Source organism: Centruroides vittatus, unplaced genomic scaffold, assembly GCF_030686945.1.
Source record: "Centruroides vittatus isolate TY-2023 unplaced genomic scaffold, ASM3068694v2 contig_751, whole genome shotgun sequence".
NCBI lineage: Eukaryota > Metazoa > Arthropoda > Arachnida > Scorpiones > Buthidae > Centruroides > Centruroides vittatus.
This window is the reverse complement of record NW_027122488.1, coordinates 938783-960250: the sequence shown is the minus strand read 5'-3', so window position 1 is coordinate 960250 and position 21468 is coordinate 938783. Positions and strand designations below refer to the sequence as shown.

Sequence of the window (21468 nt, the reverse complement as noted above, 5' to 3'; positions counted from 1 at the left end):
GGATTTCAGTCAGACTCGCAATGATTGACATATCCAGACTGGACAACCCTATAAAATTCCTGAGGTTTTTTAACCTGTCAAGATTAATTCTCAGGTTCCCAGAGTGATACCAGTCTGAATGCCTTAAAGACTTGGCCATCCATTGTCTATCTTTGGATATTAAGAAACACAACATTCAAGTATTAGTGAGAAAAATTCTAAATTAATCAACAACCATTAATATTATCAGTTAAATTCAAGTCTGATTTCTCAGCATTATTTTATAGCAAAATATCTTTGCTATACAAATACACTCTCTTCTAATATAACTTACATATAAGACCAGTTTTTGAAATCGCCATTTTATACTCCTAAAATTATAATTCATCTGCACATATACTTCAAATTATGTAATTGTAAACACTTCAGTTTACTATCATACAGCAACTTAAACCGTAAACTAAAATCCTAAAATCCATTAGAAACATTTTTGTAGTTTAAGTTATATTTATCCAGTTGAAGTGATTATTAATTTATCATATAGTATTCCATAATGTTACAGTACTAAATTTAAAAGAATTTGACATCTTGAATAATAGGATGTGCAAATCTAATTTTTGATTCTTCTACATATTACCTAAACAAAGAATGTAATTTTATTTAATTTTCTATGTATAAAAAAAGTACATATAATACTTCATAATTATTTTTATTACAATATTATAAATTTGGCTGTATAATCCTAGTACTGTTTCTGCATAGTGATCATCCATTTCCAAACAGAACCAAGATTTGTTTCTAAAGACAATACACTACCAGTCCATAGCAGTGTGAAGCTCTGGAAGTGGATTGGAACCACACAAAAATGTAAAAAAATTTGTAAAATAATCTTATAAAACTATTAATGTTAAAAGGTAGAAATTTCATGTCCATAAAAGGACATGTTTGAATTGAATAAAAAGAGAGAGTACTTCTCATATTTTAATAATAGAATAATGTAAGTCCTAAGATCAACAATCTTCAATTGGGATCCAATTGACAGACAATTTTGACTCATCCAACAATCTAGGTTCCACTCTCTTTACACTTAGTAATGATTGACGACCAATTGGAAAGAGGAGATGAGTAAGAACAATCAATTGGAATGGTTGATCTGAGACCCAAAAAAAGTTATAAAAATCGGAATTTCAAGGACATGGGAGCTTCTCCTCTATTGCTTCCTATTGTGCCACACTTTCCTTGAAAGAATTATCTTCATCTCCAACTCAAAACTGGACTAAACATCTCCTCTACAGACTTCATTACAATTATGCCCCGGACCATTGACTCCCAAAGAAACATCAAGGGATCTTCCTCTTAGGACTTTCTCTCTCAGTAAGAAAGGGAACCTGAAGATTTAGTCTCCACTGACAAATCGAAGAATATTGTTGTTGTAAGCTATATTTTTAAGTTACAATAAATCGGGATGAAATTTATGTAACTGGAGAGTTGGCTCTGTGCCTAATGCTCCACGTACAATTCAGAACTGCTCAGATACCCTGTTATTAAGTGCAGATCGGCAACATCACAGCAATTCATGCTTCTCATGGCACTATTACAAACAAAGATAACAATATTGCAGTGTGTAGTGCTACGCAACTGTGTATGAAAATTTACCTCTGCTGGTTATCTACCAATGGTATAGGAAGATACAAAATTCTGTAATGAGATTTCAATCTGTCTCTGGATAATGGACAAAGGTGCCACTGCAGATATTCATGTTTGTTCCACAATCAGACAGTCATCTCTCCAGATGATCTTGCTAGAGGGTCTAAAGTCTGCTCACTGTATGTGTACACCCTGACATATCCACTGCCACCAACACCACCTCACAAACAACTCAGAATGGTCCCAATAACAGGCAATTTGGTAAAATGGTCACCCTGCTTCTCTCAGCCCATGATGAGGTCATGTTCAAACTCCAACACCTGTGTATAATGTCATTGATTGCATCATATAGGCATGCCTGGTATTAAAACATCTCAAAATAAGTACATGAAAAATTCTGAACACTTTTTTATAGTATACTGGGTTATCAATTTTAAGGCAGTTTGATGGCATCACCTGGCATATAGCCAGACCACAACTGTATCATTTACTTGCCTATCTGAGACAGGCTATATACCAAATTTTGGAGTAATCAGACAATTCTGTAGATGTGTAACTTTTTGTCAATGCACGTAGTTTAAAGATCTAATTATTATATCACAATTGCATATATTTTCATATAAAAATTACAGGTAGGCCTCCTACAACGCGGTAGATACGTTCCTTGAAAATACCGCGTTGTGGGAAATCGCATTATAGGAGACACGAATTTAATACAAAAACTGGGATTCAGTTCTAAAAAGAGAAAAACTGCCTTTTATGGTGTAATATTTTCATCATTTTTTAAATTTATGTACATAAAAAGCTTAAATAAAATTCAACATCATATAAAAACTAAAAAGATTATGATTTCAAGTCAAAATCAAAAAGAAACATAATGTTATGCTCACAAATTCAGTCCTCATCGTCACTTATTACAGTTGTTCGAGAATGTTTGACTGGCCTTATTTGTGAGATCTTAAGATCTGTGCTTGTTTCATCAAGTTCCACTGCACTTATGTAATCCGTTGCAATTTTTCTGTTATATGAAAGATAATTTGTTTCTAAATACCCTAAACCGCGTTGTAAAAGTACTGCATTGTAAGAAAATTTCCGCGTTTTTCCAACCGTATTGGAGCGAAAACACGTTGTAAAGGTATCGCGTTGTAGGAGGCCTACCTGTATCCTAATTCTATTAGTCATAGCAAAAGTAAAAAAAATAAATTCAATTGAAATAAAAGTACATATTATTATAACTAAAAATTTGAAACAACTTAATTAAAACAAAAAATAAAACTATATAACGATGTTACAGACCTGCAAATTTAAATACATCTCCTTTGGCAGCAATTATTCCTAAAATTAAAAAATTTGCAAATTTATTTTAAATTGTAAACATTCAATTATTAATATTGAAATGAATTGATTTGTACAGTTAATTTTAATACAGTATTCCTTTAATATGATAGCAATTGATAAACTTTTACTAACAAAGTGCATAAATGAATAGTAGATACTTAATAATTTGTCTAGTTTCACTATTTAAACTACACAATTTTTTGGGAATATTTAGCTGATGTGTCATTTATTTTATATAAATATTATCATAATTCATCTATGCTTAATATGTTGGTATAGAATAATTCAGGTGTTTTTACAAGTTCTTATATGTTTTATTACATAAAACAATTTATGCAAAAAATAGCATTATAAATCAAAACAAATTTGTAAAGCAATTCAAAGACTGAAAAGATACAGTCACTTGTAAAACATTCTGATTTGCAGATTCTCTGAACAATACATGAATTGAGAAAACTACAAAACTGAATCAGACTTTAATATCTTTTTTCTTTTAAAATAGCAATAACAACATTTTTATTTAATAATCATTGTCATAATTATGTTTTTTAAAATAAATATAATAAAATTAAAAAGTTCTCTTATACAGTTAAGATGTTTAACAGCAAATAATCATTCATTTGTATAAAATTCAAAAAAAATTGAAAAGCACAAAATAGTGTCTTTACTTGTTCTTGTCCTTGTTAAACACCTCAGGAATTTAACAGTTCTTATATTTCTGTTTATACTTTAATGTATTACTGCATTAAATTTTCTTTTAAAATTAGTTAAATACTACAAATGTTCATAAAACAACTTACTAGCAACAACAGGGCCAATATAGTTATTCAATGTTTCTGTCAACTCTTCAATTCCAGTAGTTCCAATTTGTGTATATTTTTCAGTTAATGAAGTAAAGCCTAGATAGATATAACTAGTTAAGTAACGCTGTATCAGAGTGTAGTCGGAACGAAGCTGCTCGCACCTTTATTTTCTAGATCAGTGGTTCTTAATCTTTTTATATTCGCGGCCCACTAAATATTTTGTACTTTTTTTGACCCCCATTTTTTTCATAATAATTTATATTTGTTAAATTATGTATAATAAATTGATTTTTTTATTATTACTTTATTTTTTTATATAATAAATGTAAATCATAACTTTATTATTTCATTATCAATTTAAATAACATTCAAACTTCACAATTAAACACGAAAACTCATTAATTTTTAACAACAAATAAGAAACATGTCAATAAATCAATCCAAAGTCGATGCTGAAACTTAACTAAAACACCCACAACTTGTGGTAAAGATTTTGCATATCTTTTGAAAAAATATTTAAATTTTTAAAGCCTACTACTAAGCCTACTATTTTTCCTAATTATTTTTAAAATTCCAAGCATTAATAGTTTCTTACACTGCTTTGGAATAAAAGAAGTAAATACTGCGGTGTAAGTAGCATATTTGCATTTATTTCTTCTGTACTAACAAAGTTGTATGTAGGAAGAAATAAGAAATAAATAAAAAAAACTAAATAGGAAAACATTATCTTTCTTATTTCATTTTTAAATACGATATTCATCAATTTTCTTTTTATTATATTCTGAAGGAAATTTTGCATAATTTGGCAGCCCCCAGCAAACTTCTTATGGACCCAGGGGTCTGTGGCCCCCCTGTTAAGAATGACTGTTCTAGATTATGAGGGAAAAAAGAAACAAAGAATCATTCATTCTCAACAATATATTTGATTTCTATTGGATCATTTAAAGGTACAGTACATGTATAAAGTCAGAATAAGCCATTAATTAATTGCTAACTCTAATTCTATGCCAACGTCTCATGAAATTCTGTCTATCACTATGGACCTTGGACTTACAGATTGACTTGTAGCGATCTTTATTGTAACTCTAAAAATACTGAATCAGTTATTTTTTTCACTCGACTCAATGTAACATAGGTAAGACCAATAGCTGTCTCTTTTTTCCCTATATCTATTTTAATTTTTGGATGAGTTAATCCCTGTGATTTATGTATAGTCATTAAGTATGCTAAGGTAAGGGGAAACTGTCTATGAGATTGCAATATACTGCCATTGTTCGAAAAGCGTGTTATGGGGATTATTGGAAACAGATCATCATAGATGAAAGGTCCCTGATAGCTATTGAATTCCACTAAAATAAACAGAGGAAGAGCTGGAGGGCAAGCATTAGGAGCATATATAATGTAGCACAGGGCTTCTTAAACTTTTTTTATTCACAACCCCATTTATGATTGCGATTTTTTCGCGACCTCCCCCCCCAAAAAAAATTTAAAATAAAGATATATAAATATTTTGCAATATACATATGAAATACAATGAAAATATACATATATATTGAAGATATATACAAATTTGCAAAAACAATAATAATGTACTACCACAGTTCACTCTTGTGTTACAATGGAACAGAAACAACTGAATACACTGAAAAGCAACAACACTACACTAGTTCACACTACAATCAGTGTTGCTGAATCGTTGTCTCGCTGCACCAGAAGTGACACAAAGTGCAACTCACGAAACCTACAACACAAAGCATGCCATTTTCAAACTCTCAAATTATTTTCAATATTTTGCATTAAAATCTCGTGACCCCAAGATTTTGCTAAGCGACCCCAAATGGGGTTGCGACCCATACTTTAAGAAGCCCTGATGTAGCGTATAGTTCTTAGTGAACCATTGACAAGACCTCCTTGCACCCATAAGTTGACTCTCGGCATGATTCTGGCATTAACTGACAGATTCGAATACTTGGAAAGATCAAGAGCTGTGTCATCTTTGGACGAAGGCGGGGCAATATCTGGAGTGTTTTCAGATGCTATATAAGCAAGAGGACATCCAGTTGACTGCAAGTAGTCTTCGTTGCTTTGTTTAAATTGCTCGTTTGTTAGATATAGTTCTACTGCCATTTGGAACTGATCAAGTTCATCTCTGGATAAATAGGCTCGATTTCTTGTTGTCAGAATGTTCAGATCTGTAAAGGAACTATCTGCGCTATTTTGTCTATGAGAATTACTAAGTTCAATGAACTTCTCAAAAGAATCAAATGCAAATGTAATGTAATGTCCCAACAAGGTAGGGACCCTGTTGGGACATTACATTGTAAAAAACACTCGATTAGAGAGGAGTATCTTTAACAGGAGGAAGCTGATGAAAATCACCAAACAAATAGATAAAGAATCCACCAAATGGCTCATCTTTCTCGGGGTTTATCTCCCTCAATCTTCTCTCGATCATGTAAAGCATTCTTGCACCAATCATTGACATTTCATCAATAATGATGAATTTGAGCGACTTCATCTCAATCTAGAATCTCTGTGTAGCCATTTAGAGATCAAAATTTTGTACTAACTATAGGAAGACAAAGGAGAGAATGGATCGTAAAGCCATCAATATTGATCGCTGGTGCTCCACGTTTTAAAAAAAAAACTTTTTAAAACTTATTATTTGTTGTGTTAGCAATAACATTTATCTTTCAAAATTACCGTTTTAACGCTTGTCATATTTTCCGACCACTAGATGACATTTCTACATGTGCGTGCAGGAAGTGATTAAAACTTGACTTTGTGCATTCCTTGTCAACATTATAACTCTAGAATGAGTTGACCGATCTTGATGAAATTTTCTAGGACGACTCATCATCATTCAAGGATGAACTGATTAAAATTTCAACTCTGAAAAATTAACCATACTGAAGAAAAACGCGATCTTCGTTTTGATCCCTATCTCCAGTTCTATAAAAATGGATCATTTTTGATAGTTGAAATTTTAATCAGTTCATCCTTGAGTGATATTGAGTCGTCCTAGAAAATTTCATGAAGATCGGTCAACTCATTCTAGAGTTATAATGTTGACAAGGAATGCATGAAGTCAAGTATTAGTCGTCACTTCGTTCCGACAATAATAAAAATAAATTTTTATATGAAATTTATTTACATGTTATTTGGTAACTATTATTAATGAAAAAAATATGATATATAAAATAAAATGTTATTGATCAAAACAATAAAACTTTTTGTAATCAATATTTTATTTCATATACTACTAGAACAGTTTAATTAAAAATAATCTTTTTAAATTTGAAGTTTTAGTTGAGTGTACTGTTGGGTTGTTCGGAAAGTCTGTAGCGATTTTTGATAGCCAACAGTTGAGACACCAATTGACGCAAAAATGATTAGAATTGTACAAACCAATGAATATTACGATAAATGACCTTGAGACGTGTCCGTTACAAAAAAACCGTTAAGATTAATCAAATAGCGTTTAATTTATCTCATTGCAAAAATGGATGCAAACAACGTGCATTATCGACACTTGTTTCTTTTCTTTTTCCGTAAAGGCAAAATGCTGTACAAACAGCAAAAAAAAATATGTGATGTTTATGATGGGAGTGCTGTATCAGAATCAACTGTTCGAAAGTGGTTTGCAAAATTTAAAACGAGTAATTTCAGCCTTGAAGATGCTCCTCGCTCAGGAAGACCTCCTGTTATTAAAGAGAACCAGATCAAAGCATTATTGTGTGAAGTGTGAAGTGCGATAGGAATACACAGACACGTGAATTCAATTAAAACAAATTTAATTTCGCGATAAACAATATATACAGATGAGTTCTTTTGGATTCCCTCGGTCCAATTTCTCTTACTGTCCGTTAGTAACAATAACCCAAGTAGCTTACCTTCTTGGAAACTACTTGCCCGACAATACTAATGAAACCCGCGTGATCCTTAACTAACTTAAACCTAGGGATAGAAAAGTATAGAGATAAGGAAATGAGAAGAATTGATAGGATAGTGGGGTACCCTTGTTCTCGCTGAACTCGATGCTGGCTGGTGCTCTATTCTGCGTGTCTCTGGGTTCGTCAATGTTTTAAATATCTTCTACTATAATTTCTTTTCGGTGTCTCTGATTCGAAAATCCAGATCCTCACCTCACGGCTCTCCATTCGGCCCTCGTAGAATTCCGTCTCACGAGCTCGCCATTTTCGTCCGTGCTTCTTCGTGTCTGGCCGGGGAAAAAAAAGTGACCCTTCGTGACCCAGATTTGACTCGTCCTCCACTCGAACTCTTTGTTCCACACGGCCCCCTGGTGGGTGGGGAGTGGGAGGCCCCCGTTCTCAGAAGCCAGAACAATGAACAAAGGAAGTTAGAAAGAAGGGTTAAGAAAAAGAGAAAATTATTAAAACTAATTAAATCTAAAATACATATGTACAAAAATATGGCGTACAGCCACAATTGGATGAAAACCTTCATTACACAACTCGAGAGATTGCAGACATAGTGAAGTCATCAAACAGTACTGTATTTCAACATCTAAAGAAGCTCGGATACATGAATCGTTACAACATTTGGATACCTCACGACTTAATGGAAAAAAACTTACTGAATCGTATCTCAATTTGTAATTCTCTTGAAAGACGAAATGAAAATGACCCTTTTCTAAAGCGTTTAGTGACAGGTGATGAAAAGTGGATCATTTATAACAACATCAGCCGAAAACGATCCTGGGGTAAGAAAAATGAATCACCGTTAAAAACTCCAAAGGCCGGTCTTCATCTAAAGAAGGTCATGCTCACTGTCTGGTAAGATTGGAAATGAATCCTGTACTACAAGCTGCTTCCACAGAATCAAACAATTGATTCTGATAAGTATTGTTCCCAATTGGATAAGCTGAACATGGCAATTAGAGAAAAACGTCCGGAACTGGCCAATAGAAAAGGCATTGTGTTTCACCAAGATAATGCCAGACCTCACACGTCTTTATGAACACACCAAAAATTATTGGAACTAGGCTGGGATGTTTTACCTCACCCCCCTTACTCACCCGACCTTGGCCCGTCTGACTACCATTTGTTCCGTTCTCTACAAAATTCCCTTCATGATAAAAACTTTGATAGTTTGGAAGCTTGCAAAAACCACGTGGATCAGTTTTTCATGGGAAAAACTAGAAAGTTCTACAAAGAGGGTATCATGAAGCTCCCCCATAGATGGCAACATGTCATTAAAAACAATGGCGCATACATAATGGAATAAAAGTATATTTTTAGTTTTAAAACAATTTCTTTTATTTCTCTTAAAAATTTCTACGAACTTTCCGAACAACCCAATACTTGTGCTTTTTCTTTTATTTTATAATTACAGTAGATTCTTCCACATCAGGCCCTCCCATACCTGGACTGATCAAAGGCAACCAAAAATTTTCAAAAATATTGTACACTACTCTGAATCTTACCTCTCCACACTAACATTTAAAATATTTTTATTAAGGTTATCTTGAAGTTTATAGAAGAGCACAGTGCATCAATCACCACTGATGTGATAATGATGAAGCACTGGCATGATTTAGCAGCTTATCAACAAATTGAGAGGAACAAAACAAACAACTTTAACACAATACTTTCTAAATTGATTATAATTTTAATTGTCAAAAATAAGCATCAAAATCAAAATAAACATTTTTTTATACATACAATAAGCTTGTATGTTACAGCATTATTTAAAAATTATTACTCTCTCTTATCCAGATTTTTCTAATATCCAGATACTCCTGCCCACATTAGTTTGGATATCGGAGAGCCTGGTATCATGGTTTCATATTATGAATATTGCCGTGACTCACTTCTCCCACCGTGGCATTCCTGGTCCAGTGGTCAGCATGGTCACCTATCAAACGGGAGATTTCCGGTTCAAGCCCCCTTGCTGTGATTCTTTTTTGGGGTATACGTTTGCCCGGGCTCAGAACAAATGTAAATCCGTATTATTTACATATGGAAACCCCTGTCCTCACGCGGATATAAGCGCGAGCGCTCAGGTTGAGCAGAATTATTTTCATCTGTCAGTGGTTGTACTTTTATCGAAGTGAATAAACACCTCTTTGAAATCCTCACGTCTGATTATCATTCGTCTACGCGACATTTTGGTGGAGGCGCCGAGTAACATCGTGGAGATACCATCCGGTTCCCGCCGAAGTCTTCGTCTTCAAGGGTTGCCACCCGAATACGGGCCGTATTCTCCTCCTGGACGTACGCTGCAGAAACCAATGGCCCAAGACCGTGACAAGACATCTGTTGTCACCGCTGTCCCCTCTGTGATACAGCACTGTAGGAATCCGTCTATGTTTGCTGGTGACACTACTGATGACCCAGCAGAATGGCTGAGGGAATACGATCGAATAGCGATATTTAACCGCTGGGACGACATGGCATGCCTCGCCAATGCCTACTTTTTCCTAACCGGTATGGCTCGACAGTGGTATGAAAACAATGAGGCGGGTCTTGGCTCATGGCAACAATTTAAGACCGAAATCCAGAAGGTATTTGGAGATGACCGGCAGCAGTCCCGGCGAGCAGAGGAACTGTTAAAACGCAGGGCGCAGAAGCATGGGGAGAATACGCAGTCATACATACAGGATGTATTACGTTTGTGCAACAAAGTGAATCCGAATATGAAGAAAGCCGATAAGGTGTCTCATTTAATGAAAGGCGTTGCTGAAGACATGTATCAGGCCTTGCTGACAAAAGAGCTCACCAACACGACCGAGTTCATCACCTGGTGTCACTACATCGAGGAAATGCGACATTTCCATTGCAGGCGTCCGGGACACGTTGTGCGTTATTGCCGAAAGAGGAGGCAACTGTTCGATGCTTATCGCACTAATAGAGAGACACAGGCTGAGCAGCAGTCCTGCCGATCCTTCCCCGAAGACTATGCTCGCCCATCAGGGTCTCAAAGTTTTTCGCCGTATGCTGGGGAAGAAAGAGAACACTCGCCAACTCGCCGACGCCTTAGATCGCCATCCCATACCGCCGTCTTAGTCGATCTCCCCGTCGCAGAGCAGAGGAAAACTAAGCGATGCGACCTTTCTTGGGGGTGAGGCCGCTTACGAAGAAAATCCTCCTTCGATGACTGTTGCCCGGATGACCAGGAATTTCGTAGACATTAGTATCGATAATCAACCTGTACATGCCCTCTTCAATTCGGGAGCGTTTTTTTCTGTACTTGCTGAGGCCTATCGTCGGCAACTGCGGAAGACCATGTTCACTGATGTAAAGGATGTCATCCTGAAGGTGGCAGATGGAAATTTCGTACATCCAGCTGGAAAATGTGTAGCGCGAATCAGTATAAATGGGAGGTACCAACCATTTGAGTTTGTAGTCTTGCAGCATTGTAGTCATAATGTTATCCTCGGGTGGGATTTCTTGGAAGCCTCTCAAGCCGTGATAGACTGTGGGCGTTCTGCCCTCCTCTTGGAGGACGACCTTCCAACAAAGGGGATAGAAACAGAAACGCTAGCCGAACCCTTCCGCTTATGCACTTTAGAGGATTGGTTCATCCCTCCATACTCTTTACTGAGAATAACTGTTTCATGCCCAGCAGCTCCCTGTTCATTCGAAGCAGTGGTAGAGGGCAACAAATGCTTACTTCTAGAGAAAGAAGTGGCTACCCCCTCTTCTATTATCCGACTGACAGAAGGCAAGAAAGCATTATGGGTTGCCAATGGTACTTGCAAGCCTAAAACCATTCCAAAAGGCATATGTGTCGGTGTAGCAGAGCGATTACAGGAGAATAGTCTAACTGCCATTGACGAATGTGCGCCGCCAGAGCCTATAATGATGACCCCCACTACGAGTCCGCAGGCAGAAGTCCAGCATGAGTGGATTGTGTCGACTGCCTTGACCCCAACCCAACAAATGCAACTTCGGGACGTTCTTCGTCACTTTTCTGCGACCTTTAAGTTTGGTGGCAACAAGAGAGGCACTGCGAAGATCAAGGTCAAACACCGTATTAACACCGAAGATCACCCACCGACCAGTCAAAGAGCTTATCGAGTGTCCCCCACTGAACGTCGAATTATCCAGGAGGAAGTTCAAAAGATGCTGAGGGATAATGTAATTCAGCCATCTGAGAGCCCATGGTCATCACCGGTTGTCCTTGTGAGGAAGAAAGATGGAAGCTGGCGTTTTTGCGTCGACTACAGGTGACTGAATAAGATCACCAAAAAGGATGTCTACCCTTTGCCACGCATAGACGACACCCTCGATTGCTTACGAGGAGCCAATTTTTTTTCCTCGATGGACCTTTACTCAGAGTATTGGCAAATTGAGGTCGACGAACGGGATTGAGAGAAAACCGCCTTCATTACACCAGAGGGGTTATATGAATTCAAAGTCATGCCCTTCGGTTTATGCAATGCGCCAGCGACGTTTGAGAGAATGATGGATAACTTGTTACGCCATCTGAAGTGGACTATGTGCTTATGTTATCTCAACGATATAGTCGTGTTTTCCGAAACCTTTGATGATCATCTGTTGCGGTTAACAGCCGTTCTAAGCTGCATACAGGATGCAGGCCTTCAACTGAACCCGAAAAAGTGTGTCTTTGGTGCTAACCAGATAAAGATCCTTGGACACCTAATATCAAGAGAGGGGATACGACCTGACCCCGAAAAATTACGAGCGGTCACCGATTTCCCTACCCCGGGTAATACGCACGACGTAAGAAGTTTCCTGGGCCTCTGTTCCTATTACCGCCGCTTTATTAAAAACTTTTGCTGTAAAGCTCAGCCATTACAGCAGCTGTTAAAGAGGGAGTCCACGTTCAAGTGGGGTCAACGAGAAGCTGATTCCTTTGCCACCTTAATAAAGGGCACTCACTTCTGACCCTGTCTTAGGATTGTACGATGAGAATGCGCCAACAGAACTCCACACAGATGCCAGTGGTTACAGGATTGGGGGTATCCTAGTTCAAATGCAAGATGGCAAAGAGAAGGTAATCGCTTATGCGTCCCGGACACTTACCAAGGCAGAGAAAAATTATTCGACGACAGAAAGGGAGTGTCTCGCAGTGATATGGGCAATCCACAAATTCCGGCCATATCTCTTTGGTAAACCATTTGTGGTGATGACAGATCATCACACATTATGCTGGTTAGCTGGACTGAAGGATCCCTCTGGAAGGCTCGCTAGATGGGCCTTACATCTTCAAGAGTATGACGTTTCCATCTGTTATAAAAGTGGAAATAAACATAAAGATGCAGACTGCCTTTCGAGGAATCCCATAGATGTCGACACTTCTATGGCGGCTGGCTTAGTTGCCACACTTACGAATGTCGCCGCCAATCAGAGGAAGGACCCACAGTTGACAGCAGTAATTCGTGCTCTCGAACGAGCTGAGCCTGTCAAAGATGACTTTGAACTTATCAATGGCGTTCTGTGTAAGAAAAATTACGACCCGGCTGAAAAGAGATGGTTACCGGTGATCCCCAAACACTTGCACCTGACTATTCTACAACATTTCCATGACGCCCCTACGGCTGGTCACTTGAGGGTCGCTAAAACTTATGACAAAATCCGAAAACGCTTCTTTTGGCCGAGGCTATACTGTACAGTAAAGCATTACGTCTCCCATTGTCGAGAATGCCAGAGAAGGAAACAGGTACCACAGGTACTGGCCGCCTTATTTCCATCCCACCAGCGTTAGCGCCCTTTCATCGAATTGGTATGGATTTACTTGGTCCGCTCCCGAAATCACTCAAAGGTAATAAATGGATTGTGGTCTGCACCGACTATTTCACACGATATGCTGTCACCAAGGCTGTGCCGACAGCTGAGACCCGAGAAATAGCTAGATTCCTTGTTGATGAAATCCTGTTGAAGCATGGGGCCCCAAGAGTACTCATCACCGACAGAGGAACAGTTTTCCAATCTAGGCTTGTGTTGGAACTTATGCGGTGCTGCCAAGTAACACACAGTATGACGACCGCATACCATCCGCAGACCAACGGCTTAACCGAACGCTTCAACAAGACATTAACTGATATGATGTCGATGTATGTTGGTGTTGAGCAGAAAGACTGGGACTCAGTGTTGCCCTTCGTCACTTTCGCATATAATACTGCAAAGCAGGACGTTACTGGATTCACTCCATTCTATTTACTCCACAGACGTGAAGCCGAGACAACAATGGACACGTTATTCCCATATCAAGCCAACGATCAACCCAACGATTACCTGGAGCATTTAGTCACAACGGCTGAGGAGTCGCGACAATTAGCTCACGTACGTACATTGATGGCCCAGCAGAAAGATCGAGGACGATATGACGCTGCCCATCGGCCCGTATCTTATCACCCTGGTGATCTTGTGTGGATATTTACACCAGTGCGCAAGGTGGGTCTGTCCGAAAAGCTCCTTAAGCGGTACTTTGGCCCATACAAAGTCCTTCGTCGCTTGTCTGATGTAACCTATGAAGTCGAGGACTTCGACCCCGCGTCCAAGAGAAGGAAGCCGAAGGATACTATCCACGTCCTTCGCATGAAACCGTATTGTGATCCCAAGATGCAGGACCCTGCTTCTATCTGTGACGTCAACAGCGCTGCTGTTCGTGAAAACCGACGCCGGTGAATCGGATGCGCCAAGGAAAGAACTCCAAGCACAACGTTGGATGGGCCGATGACTCGTGCCAGAGCTGTAAGAAGTGCCTAAACGACAGTGAGGCGCTGTCTTCTTGACGAAGGGGCATAATACCGCGACTCACTTCTCCCACCGTGGCATTCCTGGTCCAGTGGTCAGCATGGTCGCCTATCAAACGGGAGATTTCCGGTTCAAGCCCCCTTGCTGTGATTCTTTTTTGGGGTATACGTTCGCCCGGGCTCAGAACAAATGTAAATCTGTATCATTTACATATGGAAACCCGTCCTCATGCGGATATAAGCGCGAGCGCTCAGGTTGAGCAGAGTTATTTTCATCTGTCAGTGGTTGTACATTTATCGAAGTGAATAAACACCTCTTTGAAATCCTCACGTCTGATTATCATTCGTCTACGCAACAATATGTTATGTCCATATGTTTATTTAAAGAAAACAATATTTTCAAAAACACTACACATATGCCACCTTATAAAATGCAGCCGTGTTTATTCGGTACGAACGTTTTCGGTCGTGTTAAACAACCTTCTTCAGGAAAATATCCAAAAAAGAAAAAGAAAAAAAGAAAAAAAACTTGTTCGCTTTTGCAAATTTTCGATGTGTTCGATTTTTTCTTTTTTTCTTTTTCTTTTTTGGATATTTTCCTGAAGAAGGTCGTTTAACATGACCAAAAACGTTCGTACCGAATAAACACGGCTGCATTTTATAAGGTGGCATATGTGTAGTGTTTTAATACGATATGCAGTCTACGACGAGTCAATATTTTCAATTCTATTAGATTGCTTAGACCAGTGTTTCTCAAACTTTTTGGACCGAGACCCCCGATCTGCACTTAAAAATTTTAAAGGACCCCCGAAGAATGAGTATGTGTCGAAAAACATCCCGGAGGGAGGGGGTTAAGCTCATATTTAAATATTTATATTCTTTTTATTATTTATGTGTGCCATTTATTTAAGTAAAAATTATTTTATATAGCTTTTATTTCTATTAATTCTAAACATGAATCCATAGTAAATTTATAAAATATTTGAAAAAATTTGATCTAGAATCAATTTTTCAGCGACCGCCCAAATATTTTTCACGACCCCCTTGGGAGTCGCGACCCCCACTTTGAGAATCACTGGCTTAGACCATGTACTGTACAATTAACATATATGGACCATACAATTGGTATGGACATCGCTTATTCTTATATTCATTATGCTCTTATACTCATTTGAAGGATAATGATATAGGTCAGCATTAAGTGGATTTATTTAAAATTTTGTGCAATAATATTGTGCACTTCACAGCTACAAATTATCTAATAGTCCTATAAAGATAAAATTGAAAAAAAAACAAAACAAAATAATATAGTAATTAGTTTTGTTAAAGACAAAATCTTTAAACTATAATTCTTAAAGAAATAATAGCAAACACACTCAATGATCCACTGGATTATCATGCTATTTTAAGACTGATTTTAATAATTAAATAAACAGTAATTTAACTAAAGGTTAGGCCATCATCTTTTGTCAAAGTACTTTAATAATTGAAGTTTAATAAAATAGTTTAATAATTATAAATTAATTAATTTTAATTTAGAAAGTTCTGGAAGAAAAGAATAGGGCCAGGACAGGACTCAAATCCTCAACTCCTGCTTACTGTGATGATGATGTGCTACCAGTTATACTATCCAGAGCTCTGTTCAATCTTCATCTCTAGAACTATTAATAATTTAGGTACCATGTTGGTGCTGTGACACCTGATATGTAGTATGGTTATACATAAATTATTAATAGTTCTGGAGGCAGAGATTGGGTGGTATAACTGGCAATACATCCACGTGGTAAGTTAAAGTTGTGGGTTTGAATCCCACTCTTGGTCAATTCTTTTCTTCTAGGACTTTCTAAACTAAAATTTAAAAATTTATTTATTTATAATTATTAAGTTTATCAAAAAATGGTGGCCTAACTGCCTACCTCTAGTCAAATTACTGTTCTGTTTATTTAATAAATAAAATTAGTCTGATAATCTGATAGATCATTTGAATTTAACTGAAAATCAAGTTAGTGGATGTTTTATATATATATGTTACAGTCAAAACCCGTTTTTAGTTAGAACGCATTTTAACTAGTTGAAACTAGTTTATACTGGATGTCTTTGTTAAAACCCATTTTGTCTAGTTAAAACTAGTTTTAACTCAAATTCATTTTCGACTAGCAGTAAATTCTAGTTTTAACTAGACAAAACCCGTTTTGTCTGATTAATTTACTGCTGTACATGTTTTGACTTTAGATAAAACTAGTTTTAACTTTTAACATTAGTTAAAACTAATTTTAGCTACATAAATATATTTGGGGGAAATAAAGTTATGTATAGTGATTCGGAGGAAGATGCCTAACATTTTGCTTATGAAGGAAATTATAATGATAATTTGGGTTTTGGAGGCCTCTAACAAAAATATCATATTCTTGAGCATGTTTTTCAAATAAAACTTTGGAGTATATGAAAAATAATTGTATATTGTGTTTGCAATGACGACTTTTTTACTGTCTAGCATTTTAGGCATCTCACCCCAAGTATCCGGTGAGATGCCAATTGCCATTAGGGTAAGATAACAAATATAATTGCATTAAATTAATTTTCGAATATCTTAACCGAATTTAATTTATTGCATATGTAGTACAAAGTACTTTATAATAAGTATAACAGCGCAGTTTAAGTATTGTTGAGTTTCTGCCTGTTCTAACGTGCTCTATAACTAGCTGAAAGCTCTTTTCAGTCCAAAAACCTTATTGAGAAGTCCTTATATAATTTTTATGCATATCCTCCAATAAAACAAGAAAACAAAAATTTATTAAAAATAGGCATATTGGAATTCAATTAACAAAAAATAGGCATGTTACCTCCAAGAAAAATGTGGCATCTTTTCCATTTGTCGGGGTAAGATGCCTAGAGGAGTCACGTCTTCTAGCGTGTCTGATCGGAATCGGCAGTAGCTGACAATGGAAACTTTAGAACCTTAACTACATCACACATTAATTGTTTTTCACAAGTTTTAATAAATTCTATTTTAACTTTTAGTTTTAAAATGATTCTAGAAACATTTTACAACAAAAACTTTGTTCTTATCTTGTTTTTATTCTTCTCAGATGTAGAAAATGAGGTAACAGTAGCCAACTACAGCTTTCCACACTCAATATTGACCCAACGATTCATCATACAAACACATGACAATATCTGACGTCACTGTTTGATAATATCAAAAAGTAGGCATCTTCCCCCGCTTACCATCTTACCCTGAATCACTCTATATGTTGCAGTCAAAACCAGTTTTTAGTTAGGACGCGTTTTAACTAGTTTATACTGGATGTCTTTGTTAAAACTAGAATTTACTGCTAGTCAAAAATGAATTTGAGTTAAAACTAGTTTTAACTAGACAAAACGGGTTTTAACAAAGACATCCAGTATAAACTAGTTTCAACTAGTTAAAACGCGTTCTAACTAAAAACGGGTTTTGACTGTAACATATATATGTTACTGTGAAAGACCAAAATTAGAGAATGTCAGTATTCTCCGATGAATGTCATGTGATAACCGCCAGCAAATGAAAAGTTAATAGTGTTGATTATCCGATGGATCTAAGTCCACGGATGTAATAAGGATGTATGTTAAGGACTCAAGTAATGACCAATTACACGTGCACGAATTTGGCGAAACAACAGTAATTTATTCTAACAGTACAATAACCGCGAGATGCTTCCTAACCCTCAAGTTTACACGATACACGACTTAAAACTAACGAAATTTACAATACTCTATATACATATATACATACACATTTTCCTTCTATACAATAATTGCATATATTAGCCTTCGACGAATCACGGTATTATGTTAAGTAAATGCAACACGATCTCGAGTTCCAAGCGTTCCTTTTCTTTACGTTAATTCACAAAACTAATAGTTCTTTCCGATACCTGAACGTAATTTACGTCACCAGAAGTACGTCCCTCGTTGATACTTCTCAATTACACTACGATGGAAACGGATTGTGCTTCCCGACTGAAAGTGGTCGCCCTTTCTAGACTCCTGTTCTCCCGGTCTAACTCCGACGTCCTTGCTGACCCTTCCTCGGCAACCTTCCTCGACGAATCCAAAAGCAGCCAAAAAGTGTCCTCAATCGTGAGAGTCCCTCAATTTATATTTCCCGCTCTCCGGAAGTCCGCTTCACTTATTGTCCCACTCTGGACCAATCAGAAAGCTTCTCACGTATCCTAAGGTGACATCATAAGAAAATTCCACGCGACACGGTACAAACCAAGAAAACCCGATACATACAAAAAGGAAACCGAGAAAATAATTAATAATAATAATAATAACAATAATACATAGTTGCGTAGCACTACATATCTCCCCCCCCAAGCGACTCACTTCCCGTAGTGCAAACTACGGAAATCAATTTTGCGTTCACGTAGGTTATAAGGTTTCTTACGCACCTCAAGGTCAGTGCACTTCTGCACACCACTTGTGTCAACACCTTGCGTGTTAGTGACCACCCCACGTCTCCTCACCAACCGATCATCCAGGACTTCATCATCATCCTCCAGTACAATTCCTCTATCCTCCCTCTTTTTTTTCTTATTACAAATCGGATAGCCATAGCAAGGTTTTAGGCGATCGACATGGACAGTCTCCTGATCCTTCATATTGCAACCCTCCACACGATACGTAGTTGGGTTTATCACCTTGGTGATCCGAAAGGGTCCTTTATAATTATAAGAAAACTTATTCCCTTTAACACCTTTCTTTCTCACCCAAACCCTCTGCCCTTCCGAAAAACTTACTAATGTTCTCCCTTTGCTTCGATAATCCCTTCCTTTCTTGTTGTAATTTCGCGCATGGATACTCGCATTTTCCCGTAATGCACGGAGTTTCGTGACCAGGAATGCCCTACGCTCATCGGTAGACATATCATCAGGCAGGTATTCGATATTAGGGGTACGGGGATCAACACCATACAAGAGGAAGGCAGGTGACTCATTTATGGCAGTGTGGTGCGAATTGTTATAGGCAAAACATGCAGAAGGTATCATTTCATCCCATTCGACTCTCCCATCGTCAGAGGATTTAGTTATCATTTCGACTAACGATCTGTTCACCCGTTCGCACGTGCCATTCGCACAAGGTCGATAAGCGGTAGTAATGTTCCTCCTAATTCCTAACCACTTGCAACAGTCCGAGAATAAAGATGATAGAAAGTTGGTACCTCTATCGGAAATAATTACTTCTGGGGCACCGTACCTACAAACGATTTCATTAAATATTGTATTACTCACAGACCATGCAGTTTGGTCCTTCAAAGGGTGTGCTTCGACGAAACGAGTGAAAATATCTACTATTACAAGGATGAATCGGTTACCGCTGCTCGATGTGCGGATAGGTCCTACTATATCCACAGCAATCTTTTGGAAAGGTGCCTCAGCCGTCTCGTTTTCTTGGAAAGGAGCCTTTCCTTTGTGTACATTATGCCTCTGGCACCTTTCACACGTCTTAATGACACCTTCGACCTTCTCTCTCAAATTCCGAATATAATAGTGTTTCTCAATGTTAATTATAGTTTTTCGCACGCCCCAATGCCCCGACAGATTGTTTTCGTGAACAGCCTTAATCACTTCCCTAGCAAGATCCTCCCCTACGCATAATTGGCTAACATACTTGTCACGGGACTTCAAGAGGCTTCTTCTATACAGGCATTCGCTTATTACTACATACTGGTGCATATAGCTCCCAATATTTCTATTCCCGGGGCTTCTCAGTAAATCCCTTTTTATGGGGCCAAAAGTTTCATCGCGATCCTGTGATAAACCAATCTCGTATCTATTAGGGATTACAGCCCTTGTAGATTCAACATCGAAGTGATGAACCCCGTTAACGTTCCTCGAAAGGAAGTCCGCTACTTTATTGTCAACGCCTTTCACATGTTGGACTTCTATATGGTAGTCCATAATCTCCATTATCCAACGAGTCAGACGCTTGCTCCCATTTTGAATGTTGCTAAGGAACACAAGGGGTTTATGGTCAGAGAGTATTATCGTTTTTTGGCCTAGAATTAAAAATTTGAAGTGTCTTAAGGCTAAAACAATTGCTAGACATTCTTTCTCAATTGTGGAATAATTGATTTCTGCCCCTTGAAATCTCCTACTAAAATAGCCTATCGGAGCCAGTCCCTTTTCGTGCCGTTGTTCGAGCACCGCAGCTGCCGCGTTGTCAGATGCGTCAGTGTGCAAATAGAATGGTCTATCAAAATCCGGGTGAGCTAGAATTGGTGGGCTTGCTATTGCCTCTTTTAACTTTTCAAAACCTCTCTGACATTCTGGGCTCCATAAAAATCTCTTCCCTTTCTTGGTGAGTTCTGTTAATGGAGCAGCGATATCGGAAAACGACGGGATAAAATTCCGAAAAAATCCAACCACACCGAGAAAACTGCGGACCTCTTTTACACTACGAGGTGTTTCCACTTTCTTGATCGACTCAACATTGTTGGGATCAGGTCGCACACCCTCGCTATTAATAATATGTCCTAAATATCTCACCTCCTTTGCTAATATTTGGCATTTACTCGGATTTAATTTTAGGCCCTCATCCCTTAATGTACTAATTACTCGATCGACAAGCTCAAGATGATCCTCCAAACTTTGTGAAAATAATACAATATCATCTTGAAACACAAAGCAGCTATTTCCGACAAATTTTGCTAAGATCTTCGTCATAATGTATTGGAAAAACCTCCCACTATTCTTCCCACCCTGAGGCATCCTACAAAGTTGGTATTTTCCCCATGGTGTGGAGAACGCAAATATGTGTCTTACCTTGGGATCTAGAGGAATCTGGAAATACCCTGCTTTTAAGTCCAATACCGAGAAATATCTGTTCCCATTAAGTTGGGATAAGATGTCGTCTATTCGAGCCATCGGGAATATTTGGGGTTCTGTTATATCATTAATTTTTCGCAGGTCCAAAGTGATACGAATCTCACCAGAGCTTTTAGGAACAACATGTATAGGAGAGTTCCACTCC

The 21468-nt window shown here is 37.7% G+C and overlaps 1 protein-coding gene across 1 annotated transcript in view; it reads right to left on the bottom strand.

Moving 5' to 3' along the window:
• Positions 1-2862: 2862 nt before the first annotated feature.
• The window catches only part of LOC136981326 (adenylate cyclase type 10-like), a 31765-nt gene continuing 13159 nt past the window's right edge, over positions 2863-21468 (bottom strand). Inside the window, exons 4-5 of the mRNA XM_067277646.1 lie at positions 3765-3863; positions 2863-2961 (exon numbers count right to left, since the gene is read on the bottom strand). Of these exons, the coding sequence (XP_067133747.1) occupies positions 2915-2961; positions 3765-3863 (146 nt within the window). The 3' untranslated portion in view covers positions 2863-2914. The remainder of the gene's footprint in view (positions 2962-3764; positions 3864-21468) is intronic.